At 38.5% G+C, this 22,855-nt stretch overlaps 1 protein-coding gene across 4 annotated transcripts; it reads right to left on the bottom strand.

The window, feature by feature from the left end:
* Positions 1 to 1,629: 1,629 nt before the first annotated feature.
* LOC140171583 (ubiquitin-conjugating enzyme E2-17 kDa) lies at positions 1,630 to 21,061 on the bottom strand. Of its 4 annotated transcripts, none has more exons than XM_072194864.1 (6): positions 20,899 to 21,059; positions 11,766 to 11,829; positions 10,048 to 10,079; positions 9,328 to 9,405; positions 6,637 to 6,742; positions 1,630 to 3,593 (listed from the first exon to the last, which is right to left on the bottom strand). In XM_072194864.1, exons 1-6 carry the CDS (start codon positions 20,920 to 20,922, stop codon positions 3,454 to 3,456), a joined length of 444 nt encoding a protein of 147 aa, XP_072050965.1. In that variant the 5' UTR covers positions 20,923 to 21,059; the 3' UTR covers positions 1,630 to 3,453. The 4 variants fall into 4 exon arrangements, with proteins under 4 accessions (XP_072050965.1, XP_072050962.1, XP_072050963.1 ...); XM_072194861.1 differs by lacking the exon at positions 6,637 to 6,742 and adding an exon at positions 6,786 to 6,891 and having other exon boundaries at positions 20,899 to 21,056; XM_072194862.1 differs by lacking the exon at positions 6,637 to 6,742 and adding an exon at positions 6,786 to 6,891 and having other exon boundaries at positions 3,455 to 5,317; positions 20,899 to 21,061.
* Between the last annotated feature and the right edge of the window lie 1,794 nt (positions 21,062 to 22,855).

Here is a 22,855-nt window from a genome sequence, read left to right as displayed (position 1 = left end):
TATTACTCAGAACCCTTCAAAGAACAAATGCATAAAATGCTGCTTGATATGCTGAGCAAAGTTGCATAACAACAAGAAATACAATCTACTTTTTTTCACTCTGTGCTTGATTTCCTTTAGTAATAACAAGCCAATAAAGAAACATACACAACTTTGACACGTCAAACATAATTTTCTTATACGTTCGACTTTCAATAATAGTGCATGTTTCAACAATGACCAATCACTCAGAGAAAAACTTTTTTTTTAAAGAAAAGAAAAGAAAATTGGGTGCAACATGGCAGTAAGCAAACACAGAATAGTCAAGTATCTTCCAAGGCGCACATCCGGGCACTGCACTTGCTTTAAGTTGGGTTGGCCCTGCAATGCCTTACATCAATATAAAGCGCAATTCCAGCACACACATGCTTGCCTGTATGACTACCTGCAAGTTGTTTAGAAATGGCATTTGGCAGTGTGATTTTGTCCCGCCTTTGTCTACACATTACGTACCTCCACAGAGGGAATTTAAACAGCTTACTGTACAAAGTTGCATGTCTTAAACTAAGTAACACTATTGGGCTTTCCCAGTGTAAATCCACACACCCTCTATGAAAGACATGACCTTAATCTCCCACACAGGGAGTGTAGAATTCAAATGGAGTCACTCATTTAGGTAACCCCATTTGAAATTCACACTTCCTGTATGGAAGATAAAGGCGAGGTCTTCCATTATTATTCAAATATTACCATTAACATTACTGAAAAAAAAAAGGATGGCGTTCTTTTTCTTTTTAATTTAAAATTCATATCGGCTGAAAGGATTACAACTGGACCTGCAGGCTAGTACCACATACATGAATATTAGTGAAATTTGAGTAAATATTGTGATCCAAAATATATTGGTGATGCACAATGAAAACGGGACTGAGCTTGATAAACCGAAGGAAGGTAGGAAACTTTTGTTAGCTTTCGCTTTTTGAACAGTCCATATAACCACTTCCATATATCTAAAGTTGTAAAAATACATTACCACCAACATTCCCTTTTAGGATTTTTAGCTGGGGCCAATCTCGTTACTGCCTATTATTTGGCCCAATGACCATCAAAAATCAATTTTATGTGTATTATTTTTTCTTTTTGGTCAATTTCACAACTTTCTGGGCAAATTGGGCCCCATATGACCTAAAAGGGAACACTGGTTACCACAGTACTTGCCACTTGCCCATTTGTCTAAGGTCATTCTTCAGAAGCATGAATGCTGCGAGTCATGGACGGCAGATATTTTAAATTTGCTCCAAAGTGACATGCAAGGGGCGATGCCATCCAAGATCTACACTACCCCTGTGGAAGATTTTGGAAATATCTTCCACAGGGGGAGTATGATTTTCAAATGAAATGAACACATCTGCAGCTCCATTTGTAACTCACCCTCCCTCTGTGGAAGATTCAGGTTGAATCTTTCTCAGAGGGTGTATGAAATTCAAATGGAGCTGCACATGTGTTTATTTCATTTGAAAATCATACTCCCCTGTGGAAGATATTTCCAAAATCTTCCACAGGGGTAGTGGGGATTTGAGAAATGGAATAGCCCAATTATTGAATACATGCCATAGACCTGAGAAATGTCATCTCCAATTCACAATTCAGTCATTTTGATGTTTTTGATAATTGATGTATACAAAAGATCTAATTTCTCTACATTTTCACGTTCAATATTTCTATCCTCCCATGAACAAAAACGCAGCATCTACGAGGATAAATCATAGCATATACTGGATCTTTCCATGGGAGGTCAGATCTGCAACACCTACAAATTGACAAGTGCAGTGCCTTACATTTTCAGGCAATGCGTTTTTTTGGGGAAAATCGATAAGAAAACTGACAGTATTTAGAACCATTTAATTAGTCACTTCTCACAAAGTAATGAATTGGGTTAGCCAGTTGTAATCTATACATGTTCTATGGAAGACATGACCTTAATCTCCTACACAGGGAGTGTGAATTTCAAATGGGGGTTACCCATTTGAAATCTTCACCCCCCCCCCCCCCTGTGTGGGAGATTAAGGTCACATCTTCCATAGGGGGTCAGGAATTCAACTGAAATAGCCCATTGATTGGGTTGCTATAAAGCAATAACGGTAAAGCCAGTAACTTGCATTGCATTTTTCTCAAGCATTAATTGTGAGAGGGAAAAAGACTACTTCAAACAGAGTGTGGAGTAAAACTTCATGCTACATGTACCGGTTAACCCCATGAGAACTACCTGCCTATTGGTCAAAAAGAAGTTTTCATTATTAATTGGACCAATCAGCAACATTGTTAGAATAATTTCACCACACAAAAATTGGGGTGAATTATTTGCAAAGCTCCATTCTGATTGGTGATTGAAATGAAGATATCATGTAATTGACCAATCAGAGAGAATGTTAGATCGGCAGGTAGTGCTCAGGGGGTGAAAACTGAGTAGTATGTTATTTGAAATAAATAATCATACAATCAGAGATTTAGTTATGTATCTAATCCACAAGCAATATCCCTATATTATTCAATCAGCATAGAACACTCATGGCTTATTCATCAACAAATTGGCAGCGCTGTTACAAGTAGCATTGGCTGGCAGGGCTGGTATATTCCTTGTTCATCCCAACCCCCTTATAACATGCTCAATTTGAGGCTATTGACCAAAAGTATTTACGGGTCAAATCAAAACTCGACCGGCGGTTGACCGCAGGTTCCGTCCTGTTGCTATTGTTGCAAACCATGGAAACCGAACGGAACCGGTGGTCAACCGCTGGTCGAGTTTTGATTTCATCCCTTAATTCAATTTATTCTGTATTGTGTTAGTGAGCCTTGCGTATAAATGTAATGTGTCGTGCCTGAGTTACAAACAATAAGCTCAAATTGTAGATCCGTACATTGTACTGAAAAAGGGGATTTATGCAAGTCCTGGCCTAAATTGAAGCTTAAGTCTTATAAATGTTGGACCTTCCAATTCTTTTATAAAAGGTCCAACATGATGAGACTGATCTCCATATTTAGTCCAGGCCTTGTGTTTATCCCTTTGGAATATCAGCCATTATACCAAAGACTTCAATTGTACAATCCTGCCAATATGTTGTTGAATATCAAGACTATCACATAAATCTTCATGCTTTTTAAAGTCAAAATGGTTAATTGTTATTAAACATAGAAAATAATTTAAGTGATATACAATTTAACAAAACAAAAAAGTACCTATTTCGCTCATTGTCTTTTTTGTTTTGTTTTTAAATTCAGTTTTTACAACAAAAAAAATCCAGAAAGATGTTCTCAACTTAATATGACCTGAGCTCCGCTGGAGTTAAGTATTATGACGTCAGGCGACGACGACATCTGGGTTTTCGGATTTAATTTGACCAAAAAAAAATGAAAAAGAAAATGTTCACAAGTGTGTCGTCGGTCGGCTCGGCTGGGCCGGCTCGGCTGCGTGTATCACATGGCGTACTTCCTGGTCCACTCTTTCGCTACTTCATTGTACTTGGCTTTGTCTGTTTTGTATATACGAGCTATGTCTGGTACCAGTGGATCGTCGGGGTTAGGGTCACAAAGCAACGAACAGATAGATAATAGAACTGTGGGGAAGGAGAAAAAAATGGGACATACAAAGAGTACTGTGAATGGTGTGAACGATTATAATGTGAACCCTTCAGGCATGAGAATGGCTTTTTTTGAAAACTGCCTGCAAAATGGTGCAATGCAAGTTCGGCCTGAAAAAAATAAAATAAAAATGTGTAAATTTGGACAACAAAACTGCCTGAATTCAGGCAAAAGCCTGTAAATTCTCATGCCTGATGCTATTACACAAAGATAGCAATTCAAAAAAGACGACCCTTGCGCAAATTCCCACTTTGTGAAAAAAATGACCACAAACCTTTAATAAACATTGTATGGCGTCAAAAACAGGCAAGTCATGACGAGGATGATTTACGATCATCACTTGCCCATAAAAGCCAGATTTATGTGACGGATTCTCACAATCAAAATTGGTTGAGCTCATCTGTAGCATTGCTATCTGATAGGTGCATCTTGTTCTTTTATCAATCTATATTAATCCGAGATATTTCCTCGGATCCCCCCCCCCCTCCGTCCAAAAAAAGTTTCAATGTCCGCTATTGCAAATCATACAGATGAACATCACTCATTTATTCCGAGTAAATAAATAAGTAAATCAATTTGATCTCTCCAGAACAGTTTCTTTCCTGATTTTTATAAGAAAGAGGAAGTGAATTTGAACTTGAAGCCATCGCCTTTATCAGCAACTGATCATGTGCATACAATATGGTGTTAGTAATACCACACATCATGAGATTGAAAAGTTCAGGGTAGTGTTTAGTTCAAAACATCTTTCTTAACACAGTCGTCCATGCAACTAATATGTAATAACACTTCAAAGTAGCATGAACTATATTCAAACATCATAATACAAGACACACTTGTCATTACTTTAAAAAAAAAGTATGCAAAAAAATATATGTGGGCCGGCGAGACTGAGAGTAAAAACCACATGAAATAGTCTCAATTAGTTCATTCTGGGCGGGTGTGGGGTATTAATTAGTTAAATATCGGTTAATTAATTAAGAATTCATATCTACTTTTGTGGAAGGTGTCAAACAACTAAACGTGCATGATGCTCATGTTATAGAATCATTAACGGCAACACTAAATCAACAAGCATCATTCAAAAATACCACCTTGCGGTGAAATGATTCCATACTTGCCAGTTTTCTGACGCAGTCAACAAGTTCCCCTATTTCATCTAAGACCAACTGTCGGCAAATCACTATCTCTTTGGGGGGCATATGATACTAGTTTGCAATGACCTATAATTTGCACCAATCGGTTTCATCATTTTGTTTCCAAAAAAAAAACATCTTCGCTTTTGTAAACAAATAGGATATAAAAAGATCCAGATTTGGAAGCAAAACTCTCTACTAACAAACTTGAATCACACATGTATGTATAATATTAAAAAGTTAAAATCACCCCAGGTTTTCTTTCATTTGCACCTTTAATACAACCTAAAAAGCAACCTGAGCTATGTGTAATTTTCCTCCTCTTTGTTTTAGGTTCATATAAGGACACATGATAATAACAGTACTTGACAAAATAATAAGATCAATTTGTTTGTTTTTTCTCTAAGTATAATGTTGACTGTATCACATAGCATATTTCTTTGTCCACTCCCTCGCTAACTCATTGTATCTTGGCGTGTCCGTTTTGAATAAACGAGCTATGTCTGGTACCAACGGATCGTCAGGATTGGGATCGCAAAGCAACGAACAGATTGATAACAGAACTGTGGAAGAGAATGGGCACAAGTTTGAAAAGAAAAAAGAATGACAAAAAATACTACGGCGTTAAAAGTTTAAATTATCACCTGGGCTTACCTGCTACATACAAGCTACTCTAACTTATCAATTTTTATAATCTTGGCAAGCATCTTTATAACCGATTTTGTCTAGGACCGTGAAGCTGAGAAAGATGTAGGAAACCATTGATACATGTACTGTACATGTGGGGGTGTGCATGTGGGTGTGTTTTTAATTTTTGTGCAACTATACTTACCACTGTGGGAATTCAATTTACAAGTTGTTAACTGCAAAATATTGCTTGTATCATTCACTCCAGGTTTATTCGACCAAGGAGGCACAAGAAGGGTGTGTATTTGTGCATGTGCATATTTATATAACTATAGACCACTTGACATGTGACATCAATGCCCAGCAGTATACGCATTTAATTATGGCAATTTCCATTGTTCTTTGCCCTGCAGTTGCAAGACGCATCGTAGTTTGCTCAAGGCACATGCATTTTAAAATCACCCACCACATTCCATATAGTACAAGAAAGCCATTGAACAGTCTAGCGTTTCGCTCAAGCATATCGATAGACCAGTCCTAGCCTTTGTTGATAACCAATGTATATCAAGTGGTCTATACATCTGAGGACTCTGTAAAGACTTCACAGGGAGTCGTAATTACCACACAGTATCATGGCCCTTTACTGTCAGTATGCCCCACTTCTACTAATTTTAACATTCGATATCCAACAAAGAACATTGTTGCCAAACGTAGCACTCACACTTTGGGGAGCCACTGTGCCTCACCTATGGTCCAACATTAAAATGCCTATTCAGGGAAAAGAAACTAACAGAAAGTGTATTGTCACGGCACTGTCAATCATGCATATGTGATATGATCAAGCTAAACGAGACGTTTGTCGCGAAAAATAAATTCTGTGATATATAGCCAATAATACGATTCAACTTCATTTGTATTGCATTGATCTGAACACCACAATGACCATATCTCTAAAGCATTTTCCACCCTGATGTGGCAGTGACGTCAGTGCTTATTTCATTAGGTGCAGCTACAAATCGCTAGTGTTCGCTTAAAGCGCTGGCGTACACACGCACGCGCCTTAAGACGCCGCATAGATGTGCGTGTGAAACAGCTGCCCCAACGCTTTGATGTCACTGCCACATCAAGGTGCAAAATGCTTTAGAACCATAGGTGTGCTCCGTATTACGATGGACGTTTTCAGCGAAATAAAGCGGAGCATAATTTGATAATGTTTGACAAGAGATTCGTTTTGCAAGATCACATCACATATTACCTTTTGAAATTGTTAGCGCCGGTGACCACTGTGACCTCAAGATATCTAAACAGATACTGCCATTGCTGTTGATGTTCGGATGATAGATCTTAGTTGTGAAAGACAGCTGTACAATGAAACAATAAAATTGCATGCAATTTGCTAATTACCTTTTGAAATGGTTAAAGCCGGTGACCACTGTGACCTCAAGATATCTAGACAGATACTGCCATTGCTGTTGATGTTTGGATGATAGATCTTTGTTGTGAAGGCCACCTTTACATTCAATGATACAAATTAAGACATGGAAGTGTTTTTGGTTGGGAATTCCAAAGATTTTCCCAGTAAGGCGACAGAAAACCCCCTGTTCTATGGGGCCACCCAACACAGATTGTGTGTTTTGGGATTTCTTTTTTACTGTATGCATGTGATATCAGATTTTTTTTGGCAAAATTATTGACTTAAAAAATGCACAAGTGACCCTACCAGTGCTGTACGGTGCGACCATTTTAGGCGCATTGGCGACTAGATTTTTTCTGATGCGACTAAATATTCAACCCCTGGCGACAATGGCGACCAACTGTTGAAGCTTTTAATCACCAGCAACTGCAAAATACGTATGTAACGTACATGTACATGTAGCATTCAAGAGTACGAACGTATGCTATGAATATGCATTTATCATGATGTCTTGATGGGGACTTCCTGGAAAACATATAGGCCTACACTGTACATGCTATGTATGAAGTATGTAGCGTACAATGGGAATATTGAGTACAGCAGCTATGAACATTCAACGCATGTGGCTGTTCAGTTGGCGCCTCATATTTTTGGGAGCCTGGGAGCAATATTTGGGCGCCTAAATTTATATCAGTTTTTGCACCGTACAGCACTGGACCCTACTTGAAAGGTCCAAAAGGTCTGTCTGCCACGTAGAACAGGGTGTTCAGGGTTTTTTTGTCGCCTAATGAAAAACCTTTGACTCCATTTGCAATTATATGGAACCTTTGATTATTCAATTACTGTAAATGCATCATTTTTTTCTGTCAAAATTTAGAAGCAACTTCTATTTGGAGGCATGAAACTTTAGTAGAATTTCCTTTAAAAGGGAAAACAAAACACTAGCAAACAAGAAAATGGTGCAAATACATGAATAGACTGTAAAAAGAAACATTAAATTATGTAGGTATATTTTTAACATCTCATGCTTAACAGAATTCTTGTAAATACACACAAAAATATCTTGTCTAAATTAATAATGAAATAGGATATGTATTTTTCAGACTGGAATAACCTCATGTGATGAGAAGAAAATCTTGGAATTGAAAACGAATGGTGCCAACGTATATCTTGGCACATACACCCTTAAAGTACACAAAGGGCCTTTAATATGCTTTCGCACATACACCCTTTAAGTACACAAAGGGCCTTTAAAATGTTTGCATGTCCAGACCAATTTGTTACGCAGTGATAGTAACAAAGTATGTGACAGACTGAGCCGTATGTTGCACTGTGTTATTACAAATGTCACCTGCAATGTCGCAATCCACTCTCATCGTGTGCTTATAATTAAACTAGAGTCCATTTCCTCTCACATGAAACATGACCCTCACCCAACTGATGACATAATTGATAAATTGCATATAGGATATGATCAAATGTCAAAGGTCATGAACTAGCTAGCTAGGGCTATGTATGCATTTGATGGACAGTTGGTTTCCTTATAAATAACAGTCAAAGTTAGTACATCATCCAAATGCCTCTTTAAATTTATGGCAATTCTTTTCCTTACATTTTTCAAAGGGCCACAGATTTTTCTCAGACATGCATTTGGAGTTGATGATATGATCAGGGACCGGGGTGCAAGATGTTGGCTGTGCCACTGGTTCTACTCAACAATTCAATTTTTTTACTGCCATGTTTAGTGAAACTACTGCTGAAATTTAAAAAATCTCTTTCAAGAAACAATATTATTTCTTAGAAGTTATAAACTTACAATTCTGAGGGGCACCTATGGAATAAATAAGGGGTATTTTGCTGGTGCAAGATATTTCAAAATCGATTCAATATATAAAGGAAACCAACTGTTGAAACATACATATTATTGGAATGAGAATCATGACCTCTGAACTTTGGTTTTATCACGTGCGTAACGTTTCTGAACATCACCAGGATATCTTAACTTTGATCAGATTCTTAGCCATTATGAAAGACATGTTACTAGTATTGGAAATATAACAGACAAAATAGACACCCTAAACCCCGGAAAACTACACTGCAAGATTCCTATTGGGGAGGCCTGCAAAGGTACACCATCGCCAGGGAGTACCAATGTAGTACCAGTGCACAGAGTGCAATACCACTGCTGGTGGGTCCAGTACAGTAGCAGCAGTGATACTATGTGGGTACTTTGTGTGCACCAGTCAGGTACCTTGGCGACGGTGTACCTGTACAGACGGCCACAATAAGAATCTTGTCACATACTTGTTTATTATTACAGTGTTTTTGATTGGTTAATTATGAGATTTATTCACATGACTGACCAATTAAAATACAGCTTCCAAATTTCTAAGGTCAATAATTGCTCTTCAGTTGTACAAATGAATTCTTACCATGTTGCTGAATGCTGATTGGCTCAAAAAATCATAATACAGACTTCTCTTAGCCAATCAGCATGCAGATAGTATTCAAGGGAGGGTTAAGTATGCTTACCTTAGGTGGTTTGAATGGATAATCTGTGGGGAAGTGAATTGTGAGAAAAAATACACCTCCTTGATAAGGACTGTCGGGCTGTAAATAAACAGAAGAAATACATTGGGATGTTAGCACATGATGATCACTGATTACATTAAAAATAGCGCTCTTTGTAAATATCAAATACTACACTTCAAACACACATGCACAAATAAGGTATCATACAGCTTTTGAGAAATTAAGCCCGGCCACTGAAAATTCGGTCCTTATTAATCTGGTCCGGATCAATTTAGTCCCGAGGAGAAACTAGACTGCTGCCAACTTGTCAACTTTCTGGGTGGACAACCGAGAAACTTACTTTAAAAGGTGTCCGACTTTTCCACCAGTCCATATTGACCTTTTGACCACATTTTTATACAATATATATACCCACATACTAAGTCACGCGAGAATATTTTCATGAGTCCGACATGATATAACAGTCAGTAACATTTTCAGTCATCACTACAAGCAAACACAAATAAATGCACAGCGTAGAAAACTGAAGGATTGTCTAAGGGAAACAGTATTCAAAACGGGCCAATTCTACAGAAATCCTCACAACCTGAATCTAAAAATACATTTTTAAAAACAGGCATTCTCTGTACCCCTGCCACCCCACAATTGCTTGTTCAATACTCGTGATTCCACTCACAAATTACACACGGTTTATGTTTAGCAAATATGATTTCTACTTACTGGACCCATTATTGTTGCTTGCCAATGGAATACTGTGGGGTAAGAAAAAGAACAATGTGTTATTGATGTCTGTAGACAATGTTAGAAATATGCAGTGGTGGTACCAGGGGATCAAATTATTTCTTTGCTCCCCTAGTCAGGACAAAACATCACAGAAAATCCACTTTTTATTTAAAAAGGCAAAAAATGCCTCTCTATTTTGTAAGAAAACCTTTGTATTTGGGGCGAAAACTGGCCAATGTTAACAAATATTGTCTGCTTGTCCCTCCTTAAAATTTCACTTAAAGGGCCCCACTCCCTAGAAAAAAATCCTGGTGTCGCCACTGGAAATGTGGCAGCCCAAAAGCCTACAGTACACATTGACAAGAGCCTGAGTGGCCCTTTAAAATTGTTAATGTTTAAAAGCTAGATTGTTAGAGCTCATGGTTTCATGCCAATAAAATATTGATGAGGGGTATTAAGGGGCTCATATATTTCATGAGAGGCATTAAGGGGTCCATTTATTTCATGAGGGGCATTAAGGGGCTCATAGCAAGACCTAAGGGCCTGAATGGCCCTTGCAGACAGTGTCTGAAATACGGAAAATATGGAGGTTGTCCCAAGGACAACTAAAGCATAAATTCTACTTGTCCTCAAAACAGTTGGGTTGTCCCCAATATGTGTGATATATTGGGAGGTAAAATATAGTGGTTGTCCCAGGGATAAGTACATAGCTCAATTTGGTTGTCCCCCGTGATTTTTGGACAAGAGGACAAGAGGATAAGTGCTTATTTCGAACACTGCTTGCAGATGTTGGCTTTAAATTTCTAACACGGTCTGTGACTGCCTTTTACCAAAATTTCATCGGCAATACATCAATTTGAAGCATCAAATTTTAGGATGGTAATGAGAAAAATATGATTTATTGTAAATTATTTTGGATACATGAAATGCTTTTTTGAGAAAAACAAATTTTTGCGAACTATTTACAACTCACAATGTAAGTGTCTGATTTAACTCAAATTTGGTTCAACAACCGGAAGTTATCCTATTCATCATAACTATAATCAAATTAAGTATTTCTTGGCCAAACTGGAACATGCATGTTGCGTCCATGTAGTGTACTAAGCGTGCCGTGTACACAGTGTAAGGCGTGTGTATACTTTCTTCTGTACCGTACCGCACTATATTCGGGTGTGTTTATCGCGGAGCCACTAGCGTTCACAGTGTTCCAGTTTGGCCAAGAAATACTTAATTTGATTATAATGCCAATTATGATTAAGAATAGTAGAATTTAAGATATTCTTTAGTTTTCCTTGAAGTACTGAGTTACATCTTTCTGGCGCTAACTGAAATCTATAATCTCCGAGTTACGGCTTTTAGCTTTCAATGCTGTATGGAATGTGTTATTTAACATGGCAGGAAAAAGTGGGCAATACGGGAAGCTCATTGCCGGGAAATTTTTAGTTTTTGACCAAAAAAATAAAGAAATACAAGAGGGAAATTCTGGATTGCTTGCAGGGAAAAAAACATTTTTTCAGCCTGTGGGCACTGTTATTATAATCTCTTTATAATAGAAGCCAATGACCATTCAATTATCTGTACAAAAACGTACTTTAAGGGGGTACTACACCCCAATGTTTTTAAAAAGGACAATATTTCAGGAATTCCTGCCAAGTTGAAGTTCATTCCCACAGCCATCAATGAAGCTTTTGCCCCCCCCTCCATGAGATACTTACAATCATCACCTACTGGACCTGCTGAACATTGTGCTGGAGGGTCTCTACCAAGGTCTTGAAGTTCCTGCAAGAAAACAAGAACAATGTTCATGGGTTTGAATGTCAATTCAATTTCACAAATTTGAAAAGGCATGTCGTGTTGCCCAGCTGTCAGATCAAGCCTTGAACTAAGCAGGAGTGGGGAACAAATTTGCAATTCGTAAAGCCACCAAATGCTCCTGGTCCTTGTAAATTCAGGGACTGTCTTTTGGAATTTGTAAGAGAGCATTAAATGGCTCATCTGGTACCTTTGAGGAGAGCTGTTTAGAGCATTTACAAGAGAATGGTCAATAAAGGAGAGCTAAAAATCACTCCATAAGATTTAAGGAGAGCAATAGAGAGCAATTACTGCTCTCACTCTCCTCAAAAGGCAGTCCCTGTAAAATCTCATGAACCAGGAAAAATTTTCTACAACAAATTGCTCCTGTTACACTTGATGCAGTACAGCAGCAGTGGTGCTGGTACATTGTATTATACAATGTATACATGCAGAAAAGGCTATTATTTGAAGATTGCTCAGGACTGTTTCTTCAGAAATTGCTCCTGGTTCTTGTAAAATCCCAGTGAACCAGGAGCTATGTTCATTTTACAAATTGCTCCTGGTTCCAGTCTGCTTATTTCAAGGCTTGTGTCAGATCTTGCACTCTTCCATTGTCAGGGTTGTAACTAGCCCAAGTTGAGTGCCCACTAATTTTAATATAAAGCGCTGCCTCGGGGCACAAACTCTTTAGCGAATATGAGGGATCAGGGAATAAGCTAGGGGGTATACCCCTTAAAATTATTTAGATTTTTTACTATAATTATAAATCATTTGTGGAAAAAAAACACCCTGTTTTTAGTGCAGTCAACCCGACCGGCGCCTAGAGGCGTAGCAACAACACTGTCCATCATAGTCATGCACATCCTCTGACCTTCTAGACTGCACTGTATACTTAGAATCACAGCAGTGTGGAGGGCCTTCCCATAGAACAATTCTTCGAAAATTCCACATTTAACGACAACCGGGAACCTCGTCATTGAAATACGTGCCAAATACGGTCATGCTAATAACAGCTTAATATGCATGTAAACAAACGGGCGCTTCAAGATTTCTTTGCTTGTATCGATTTATAACGTTTAGATGATGCAAACCATGTTCTTATTGTTGGAAGCGCTCCATTATTTACATCATTTATCCATTAAAACAGTATGTATCCATAGGAGTATGAAAACCAGCGAAATGTTTACGAAACAGGTTAGTCTCGTACCCAGATGAAAATCGCTATGCACTGCCCTGGTAGTCTTTATTATGAGCGCCCGCTTGAGGCCCACATGGCTAACATTCTTTAGAGCATAGACTAGTACTGCATGAGTCATGATTGTCGGCTCGTGTAGTCGAGCACTCGTGTACAACAACATACACTGAATACTGTACTGTGTGAATTAATAAAATACGGGGCAGAATCATTTTATTTTATCACACTTCTGCCTATACAACGTCATTTTTACTCCATTTCCCGGAAGATACACAATTTATTTACGTATATATTAACGTTTATGTCCAGATAAGGCCAGTATATGTGTTTAATTTCGTTCTAGTTTGAGCCGCGACTCGTCATGTTTGTAATCATGTGTTGTGCTCAGGCATTACACAGTGCATATGACACGCTGATGCATTCCATGGATTTGCTCAGGTTTGCAATACTCACAGAGTTTTAGCCGTCATCACGATCCCATCCATAAATGGAAGTTTAATTCTTGGTTCTTTATTTCATATCAAAGTTTTAGCCTCATATTAAATATTTTCTATAAATAGGGCTAAATTCAACCTTGTTTTGTTTGAGGTCTCAATAGAAATATTTCTTGCGTAAAATGGTATCGCCTAATACAGGGGTGTAGGGTTTGAGAAATGTTAGATGTGGTTGATAATGGTCATGTGGCGAATTGATTTGATTTGTAAAAAAGAAACTACCGATTCCAATGTTGATGATTAATGATACATTGCAAGTTCTTTTCATGAATCTTTGCTTTTAAGTATTATTTCCTTCCACAAATCAACTCAACATTTTAGGTTTATACCCCATCTAAAAATGATGAAGTCACATGTGAGAGAATGGTCTTTACCCTTTGAGGACCAACATGAAAATGATGACGTCAGAGTTGCTACTCATTCGATAATATGCTTTACTCGCAAAGCATCATGGGGGTTTTACTCTTCACTGCTGTTACTTAGAATTGACTTTAGATTTTCTCAGCAAGGCCAAGGCCCTTTTGCATAACCAATTGTAGGCCTAGAAATTCTGGATTTCCAAGTGTGTACAAAGTGTACTATACTGTACATGTGTGTACAAATGTAATGTAGTAGGCCTACTACCATCTACAGTACTAGGTATCAGATTCTGTCAGTCGACATGAAGGTTACCAAGGTCTTGCGGAGTTGCGGTAGATCGCATTGGTTGGTTGTTACATCTCCCAATCTCTGACACAAAGGGGGCGCTTGCTGTTGCACTCAATGGGGAGAATCACAAAACATGCCATACAGTTACAATACATACAATGAAACAATACCAGAAGTTCTATTTCCTTTGGGGGGAACATGGAAATCAACTCCCAGTATTTTTAAATTAAAATGAAGTAGACAAATTGGTCATTTCTGTGCTCAGAAAATTAATAGGGACCCTGTACAAACCTATCTAGGGATGTCAAGAGGCCGAGGGTGTCCCCTTTTAGCCCTTCATCTTGACAGACATGAGAAATGGGCAATAGATGAAGATGAAACAATTCAACAACCAAATATGCCCAACTGAGACAATGACACACATACATTGTACATGTACACCCCTACTCATTTGTGTGCCTGACTGGGGATACACCCCCAGTTTTTTTGACAAACGGGGACTTGTGTGTCGACTGGGGACTTTTAGGGGCCAAAATCCTACCAATCTATGTGTTTTTGTGTTTAGTACAACCAGGGACCTCACCCCACCTGTAAGTACCCAGTTGTGGTAATGCTTTTATTGACATTTTCACCCATAGGGGGAGCCCTAGCCATAGAAACAACCATTGGGGATGTCCCCACTTGTGGGGATGTCCCCACTTGTAGGGAAGTCCCCAGTTTAGTGGGGAAAACACCAACTCTGCATTTGGAGGGGTTTACAAACTCACCCCCACACGTTTTCACTGACAACTGTGGACCCGTATTGTGTGTGTGTGGTTGCTAACACTAACAGCAAAACCATGGACCCACACACACATCATAATCCAAACATAGACTTCTGTGTTAAATTTAATTAATCGACTAACCGCGGACCTGGTATTACACCTACAATAGAGAACCCTACCCCATATACAAGGTATGCTGTGTGATTTCATGTTATAAATGTACCATGGTACATGTGTTTCAAGCCGGGAAACTTAAATTGACAGACAGGGATGCTAGCAAATCAATCTTAATTTTTACATGGCATGAATGATATACCAAGCAGTAGCACCCTCACTATGTTCGGGCAATTTTGAGTATGCTTGAGCCTTGACCATATGGGTAATGGGTGCCTATGTCATGACATGAATCTAAATGTAGTAGTACTACACTACAGTAAATCGTTCATGACGCTGTCAAAATACCTTCCCATTTCCTAGTCCGAATAATCAGACCCAGAACAAAATAGTAATTTCTGACATGATCGTGTTCTGGATCTGAACTGTTTCCATTCGAAATCTTAATGGCAAATTGGACAAAAGAAGCACATGGTCCTACTTCAGTTTTTTAATCTGCTATTCATGTTGCATAAATCACTCTATTGTGGACCATCTTTTTGATACTTGAGTATTTGGACAAGCGGAACAGTTTTGACAGGCTAGTTTTGTCTACCTCCCTGACTCTGTTTGTAAACAAACGAGGTCGATATTGTCATCCTCGCCGAATACTAAAGTCAGCGTATTATACTATAGTAGTACGACACTACCCACTTCCCACCATTTTGGACACCACCATGACCACCATGCATCAGTCACAAATGACATACCGTACGGTACTTTTATACACATTAATCATTTGTCATAATTTCATAAACCATTCATGCATAGCATGATTTAGGGTTCATTCATATATTTTCATGACTAAACGGTTGTTTATGCCCGAGGGGCCGCTTGCCCGAGGGCATAAACAACCGCTTAGTCATGAAAATATATTAATGAACCCCTGCTCATACATACAAGAACATTTTGTAATTCTTATTTCATCAAAATAATAACAAACAAGAGCACCAATGGCACTGTGGCTCTACGCTTTTTTTGTGGGAAAGCAATTGTTCTTGGAGTCGAATGCGCAACAGGTTGGTAGCTGTATGGAAAGGTTGGGTAGGTCGGCCTGAAGGTTTAAAAAAATTCCCCACAAATATTGAATACGGTCCTTGAAACTCGATGCGGGGGTCAATCTTCCTCCGCCGCATTATTATTTTTAGCCGCATTACTATTAGTTGCAAAATCTGAAAATAATTCATTATTGTGCAAATTACTACTGAACCAGCAAGAATAATTTGATCTGCAAAATTTTAAAATCCCCTTTTTTAGTATTTTTAGTTTTCAACAACTATAGAAAGCCTTGGCAACTATTAGAATTCATCTAAATTGACCTCAGACGACCCCAAAATGACCTCCCAAAAATTTGGCTCTAAATGGTGACCTCAGATGACCCCAAAATGACCTTCCAAAAATTTGACTTCAAATGTTGACTGTACCCACCAAGTTTCATGCCCATACGACAGTTTTAGTAATTTGACCTCAGGTGACCCCTGGCTGACTCGAAATGAGCTTCCAAAATTTGACTCTAAATGTTGACTGTACGCACCAAGTTTCATGCACATACGACAGTTTTAGTAATTTGACCTCAGATGACCCCTGGATGACCCCAAAATACCCTTCCAAAAATTCGGTTCTAAATGTTGACTGTACCCACCAAGTTTCATGCCCATACGACAGTGTTTGCTAATTTGACTTCAGATGACCCCTGGATGACCTCTGGTGACCGTGACCCACTAACCAATACAAACTTGTTCTGTGCGACCCCACAAAATTAGGCTCCAAATGTTGGCCGTACCGACCAATGCCCATACGACATTTTTAGCAATTTTACCTCAGATGACCCCTGGGTGACACCGGTTGATCCTGAAATGACCTTCCAAAAATTTGACTCCAAATGTTGACTGTACCCACCAAGTTTCATGCCCATATGGCAGTTTTTGCTAATTTTACCTCAGATGACCCTGGATGACCTCAAATGTCCTTGACCCACTAACCAATACAAACTTGTTCTGCCTGGGGTCAAGATGCACCCACCAAGTTCGAGGAACATGCGACCCCACAAAATTTGGCTCCAAATGTTGACTGTATCCAGTTTCATGTTCATACAACAGTTTTTAGTAATATGACCTCAGATGACCCCTGGGTGACCCCAAAATGACCTTCCCAAAATTTTGATTCCAAATGTTGACTGTACCCACCAAGTTTCATGACCATACGACAGTTTTTAGTAATTTGACCTCAGATGACCCCTGATGACCCCAAAATGACCTTCCCAAAATTTGACTCCAAATGTTGACAGTACCAACCAAGTTTCATGCCCATGCGACAGTTTTTAGTAATTTGACCTCAGATGACCCCTAGGTGACCCCGGATGACCTTCCCAAAATTTGACTCCAAAGGTTGACTGTACCCACCTAGTTTCATGCCCATACGACAATTTTTAGTATCTTCCCAAAATTTGACTTTAAATGTTGACTGTACCCACCAAGTTTCATGCCCATACGAGTTTTTAGTAATTTGACCTCAGATGACCCCTGGGTGACCCCGGATGACCTTCCCAAAATTTGACTCCAAATGTTGACTGTAACCAGTTTCATGACCCTACAACAGTTTTTGCAAATTTGACCTCAGATGACCCTGGATGACCTCAGGTGACCTTGACCCGCTAACCAATACAAACTTATGCTGGGGTCAAGATGCACCTAGTACCAGGGATCTATCGATGATTTTGTTTTTGGGTGGATCACCGCATTTTACACATAAAATACACGTAACCCACACACAACGCAATTGAATAACAGACCGGTACTGCACAGTGCCGCCGCTGGTTACCAGCTGTTCTCATTTATGTAATCAGCAATTGGAGCCTACAAAATCTGGTGCATTTATAGTGTACGGTAGTACGGTACTAACATGTGATATCGGGAATTGACACAAATTTTACGGTAACAAAATCAGTCATACCCAGAAAGGATAAAATTGAATTGAGAAAATATTGTATGTGACATGGTGTACTAAAGATGCATCCACCCACCAAGTTTGAGGAACATGCTTCCCTACTATGCTAGTCTGAGGTGCTCTGACGATAACACTCCGATCGCCATGCAATCTAAGTTTTGTAGGCCAGTGGGACAACGGAATCACTACGTGAACGAGCTACTACTACAATAGTCTCTGAGTAAAGAGGCAGACACAGACAAAGAAACAGATAGTGAATTAAATAGTGATGATCAGTTGAGTTGTAGCAACTACAAATTTCGAACGTTTGTCAGGGGGTCAAATCCCCACCATTTATATTTCCCCCACACTTTTTAGACAGACACCTTTTTTATCAAAAATTGAACCCCCACCCTTATGCAGTGTTTGTGACCAAAGCTTACAGCATTACTTATCAAATTCGGAAGACTGAACATCGGCGCTATCGCTGTTTCATACAGTCACTTCCGGACCAAAGCTTACAGCATTACTTATCAAATTCGGAAGACTGAACATCGGCGCTATCGCTGTTTCATACAGTCACTTCCAGGTCCATTTTAGCACTATCTGCGCCATCAATCCATTTCAGAATCCGAATTGATGCAGAATTTATCCTCATCTATTATATCAAACACTCATGATTTTCTTATTCATCTGAAACATCTTTCGAAAAGATACGACTTTAGATTGTTTACAGCATCCAGCATTACTTTATCAAATTCGAAGACTGAACATCGGGCGCGTTACCGCTTCATACAGTCACTTCCGGGTCCATTTTTATCATTATCTGCGCCATCAATCCATTTCAGAATCCGAATTGATGCAGAATTTATCCTCATCTATCAAACACTCGTGATTTTCTTATTCATCTGAAACATTTGCGACATATTAAATGTTGGCAAAACTGCATCACTGCAACTGCATCGAAAAGATACGACTTTAGATTGTTTATCATAAACACATGGGCAAATTGTAAAGGGCTGAGATACCTGTGAGATCCTGAATACATGAAAACGTCAGTCTATACTCTCTACACGGCCGCTGTGGTTCGGATCGCTCCACTTCTAGTGTGAGCGAGCGGGCCAAAGCGACTGATGTAGAGACTGAAAATTATATTCATTCATAAAACTCACGGCGCGTCGATTCTACTGTGGGGTGACGTCGTATGAATTGAAAACATCAGCAAATTAATTTTTGACATTTTCTTTCCAGATTTATGAAGAAAATATGAATGTTTTTCAACAGATCATCAAATTACTTTATTATATTTTTTTTGCAATTGGTAGCGTTACCCACACGCTTTATAATTATATATTGCTCCCACGCTTTTAGAAACCCACCCTTTATTCCGCAAAATTGTAATTTTTACAGATTTTCAGAATTCCCAACCCACGCTGTAGAAAGCGTGCCAGACAAACAATGATAATGAATAGCCAGATGTGACCTTCGCTGTCGAGACGTTGTTTTCAGGGTTGTCAAACCCGCGATTTGGTAACCCAATTAGGCGACTTTTGAAGATTTTCCCCGGGACAATTTCCTGCCCCATAGAATGCAAAGGGTAAAGAAAAATATTGGGCGACTTTTCGATTATTTGACCTGCGATTCGGGCTGAATTTTTTTGGCAACCCTGGTTATTTAGCGTTAATTTAGCTAAATTACTACGCCGCTGGTCTCTAAATATTTTGAAGTGTTGTCCCATGGTAACAAAACTCCCGAGAACTCAATAAACAATCTGGACAAAGGAATCATCCAATCACGTTTCTATCCATGTGAGATCACCGCAAAAATTCATGATAAAAGGTCACTTTCCCAAAGAAAAATAGTGCAATCCGTCAATCCCGCCATGATCTCACAACTTAAATTACTCAGACCAAAATAATCTCTAGCGCATACAGGAACCAAGCAAAACGATAGAAATGACTTGTTTCTCATGACGACTTTTGACTTTTCTCACTTCAAAATAAGTACTTTCCCCACCCCAAATTCACTTCTAAAGGAGTGCAATCGATTGCTAAATAACTAAGCAAACCTTGGAACGTAATTTCAAAGCCAAATATCATAAACAAAAGAAACCTTAGCATAAAAAGCAAGAATGCAAGTGGCCAAAATATGTAGCAAAAATACAGTCCTCACTGACTGCAATGACTCAGGCTCACCTAGCTACGCTAAGAGCCAAAAATTACAAGTAACATTATTAAAAGTCATGATTTTCCTTCATTTTTCCTACCCGGTGATCGCACATCCGGGACACCGGCTCTCGACCAATCACGCGCGCCGTTACATAGCGTGTATGTATGAACATGTGATTGTCAATTACATGACTGATGTGATTTTTTTGATTTTTTTATTTTTATTTTTTTACTGTGATCCCTGCCATCTGTGCTTAAAATAAGGAGTTCAAAGCCAACAAAGATCATCAGCATCATGTCTTAATGTCATCATGTACAGAGACATAACTTGTAACAGTCTTATTGCCAGACAATCAATGACACATTTCACGCAGATGAATCATGATTGAAATTTCTGGCCGGCGACAAGCCTGCCGAATTTGGCATACTTCTCATCATCAACATTGGGACTTTCTTAGACCTTTTCCTTTTAGATGTCCCTAGAAGTCGCATTATATCAACATCGTATTTAATGTATGTGAGATTTTTAGTCCGATTGAAAGAACAATTTATCTTTAAAACCCAATTAAATCATCGTCATGTCAACAAAAAGAAAATCACGTATTACATGTATTATGAGTTATGTTGAACAATCAACAATGCCTAGCCCTCATTTTCCAACCAGGAAAAATCGGCTTTCTAAATCTCAAAACGTTTCAATAAATTACCTTATTTATTCTCTTCAATGCCATAATTTATGTTATCTGTAGATCATAAACATGTATGAAAACTATACAAAGCAGGAAGCAATTTTAGAAGCTTGCTCTCATCGATGAAAATGGCCGGTTGTGTGATCTAATTCATGAACCTGCCGCATGCGCAACTGAGATACCAAAGCCTCGCAATGAAGAAATACTGTTAGTTTAATTTTTTACTGCAAAGTACGCATGTGTTTCATACATACGAGTCTTTTTGTACTTAGGCTAGTACAAGGTTGGGCCTTTTCGGAGTACTACAGGGTGGTCTAAAAAATAAAACATTAATATTCCTTGAGCTGACTCATTTATAGTGGGTGGCTTTTATAACAACAATTAACATTTTGGGGAGGGGGGGGGGAATTGCCCTGTGCATCCTTTTTTAGCCCGAAACACCATGTTTTGGAATAAAATTGGGTGAAATTGCACAGTTTTGCGCGCGCAATGGCCCGTTATTTTCGTGCATATTTTCAATTTTTCGTTATTGAAGCTCAGTAACAGATTCATTATATGATATAAGGTAACATTTTTATCTTATCGTGTACAGCTTCTTTTCCTCTAGGAGCCGTTTTTTCATTTTTTTTTTAATTTCCGTCAAAAAACAAAAATATACCGTACACCAGTATTGCCTAGATTAGACTGAAACTGTCAAATTTCAACCATTTTTATCGAATATTTCTAAAAGATTAAAAAAATAAATAAAAAAACGGATCCTAGGGGCCTATATAGTTTTTGAAAAAAAAATTTTACTGAAAAAATAATTAGTTACGGTTTACGTAAATTTTTGGGTCAAATTCACGATATAATACAAATTTTATGACAAAATCACGGTTTTTGACGATTGTCTCCAAAATTGAGCATTCTTAATCTGCGTCACCAATTCATAAGGTAATTTCCATTCGAAATATGTATACTTTTATACACTTTAGATCAACAATTTAGAAGTTAAAAGCCCGGGTTAAAAGCCTAAAATGTTTTCTATAATTCCATGGTTCAGACCAACCTTTAAGGGATCTGGAATGAGCGTTTTTCGACAGTATTTTTGTGGGACATGAGAGCACATCAGACATATCGAATTGCATTCTGAATACGAAGAATGTCTTTCTGATATCGAATAATTTTCATTTTTTGAAATTCACGATATAAAACACATCCGCGTATTTTGGGGGGCTTTGGGGGCACCAGGGGCGGCCAAATCGAAGGGCGGCAGAAAGAAGAAGGGCGGCAAAAAGAGGGCGGCGGAAGAAGAAGGGGCGGCAAAAAGAATTAGTAAAGAAAAAAGGGCGGAAAATGTGAAAAAATTGTACTATAGGCCTACATCAAAATGTGTTGCTTTTGGGGCGGTAGCGCCTATAAATCCTTTTTTTTTTTTTTTTTTTTTTGCTCTTCACTTTTTCAAACGACCGTAAACAAAAATTGGGGCAAGGCTTTTCTGGCTGTTGAGGAAGGGGCGGCAAAATTGGATTTTCTTCAGCCCCCCGGGGAAGGGGCGGCCACGGTACGCCACTGATACAAATTTTATGACAAATTATTAAAATTTGATATTTTTCACATTTTTGATATATAACAGTCCTCGAAGTAAATTTTATAAATCTAATGATATATTTTAAAGTGTAGGTTTATGTAGCTGGGAGGAAAAGCGACGGCCAATTGAAAATTTTACCTTTCATTTATATGAAGATATGTATTTTTTCCCCAAAAGACCTACGGGTGTTTTTGGGGGAAAAATCCATATCTTCAATATCAAAGGTCAAAATTTTCAATTGATCGTCGGCTTTTCATCCCACCTACATACACTTTAGTATAAATCATCAGATTTATTAAGTTTACTTCGAGTACTGTTAACTATCAAAATATCCGAATTTTAATCATTTGCCATAAAATGTGTATTACATTGCGAATTTCAAAAAATCAAAATTATTTGATATCA

The sequence above is a fragment of the Amphiura filiformis genome, chromosome 15 (assembly GCF_039555335.1).
Source record: "Amphiura filiformis chromosome 15, Afil_fr2py, whole genome shotgun sequence".
In the NCBI taxonomy this organism is placed as follows: Eukaryota; Metazoa; Echinodermata; class Ophiuroidea; order Amphilepidida; family Amphiuridae; genus Amphiura; species Amphiura filiformis.
The sequence above is the reverse complement of the archived record's forward strand: the minus strand, read 5'-3'. Positions and strand labels throughout refer to the sequence as shown.

Bases quoted from the DNA above. Each gene is read 5' to 3' on its own strand.
- LOC140171583 (XM_072194862.1), bottom strand. From the start codon at position 20,922: ATGGCATTGAAGAGAATAAATAAG. The intron at 10,080-11,765 runs GTAAGTATCTCA...CTTACCCCACAG, and splicing joins AGGTCCAGTAGGTGATGATT to TATTCCATTGGCAAGCAACA. The intron at 5,318-6,785 runs GTAATTAGCAAA...TCTCTTCCACAG, and splicing joins GGCTTTAACCATTTCAAAAG to TTCTGTTATCAATCTGTTCG.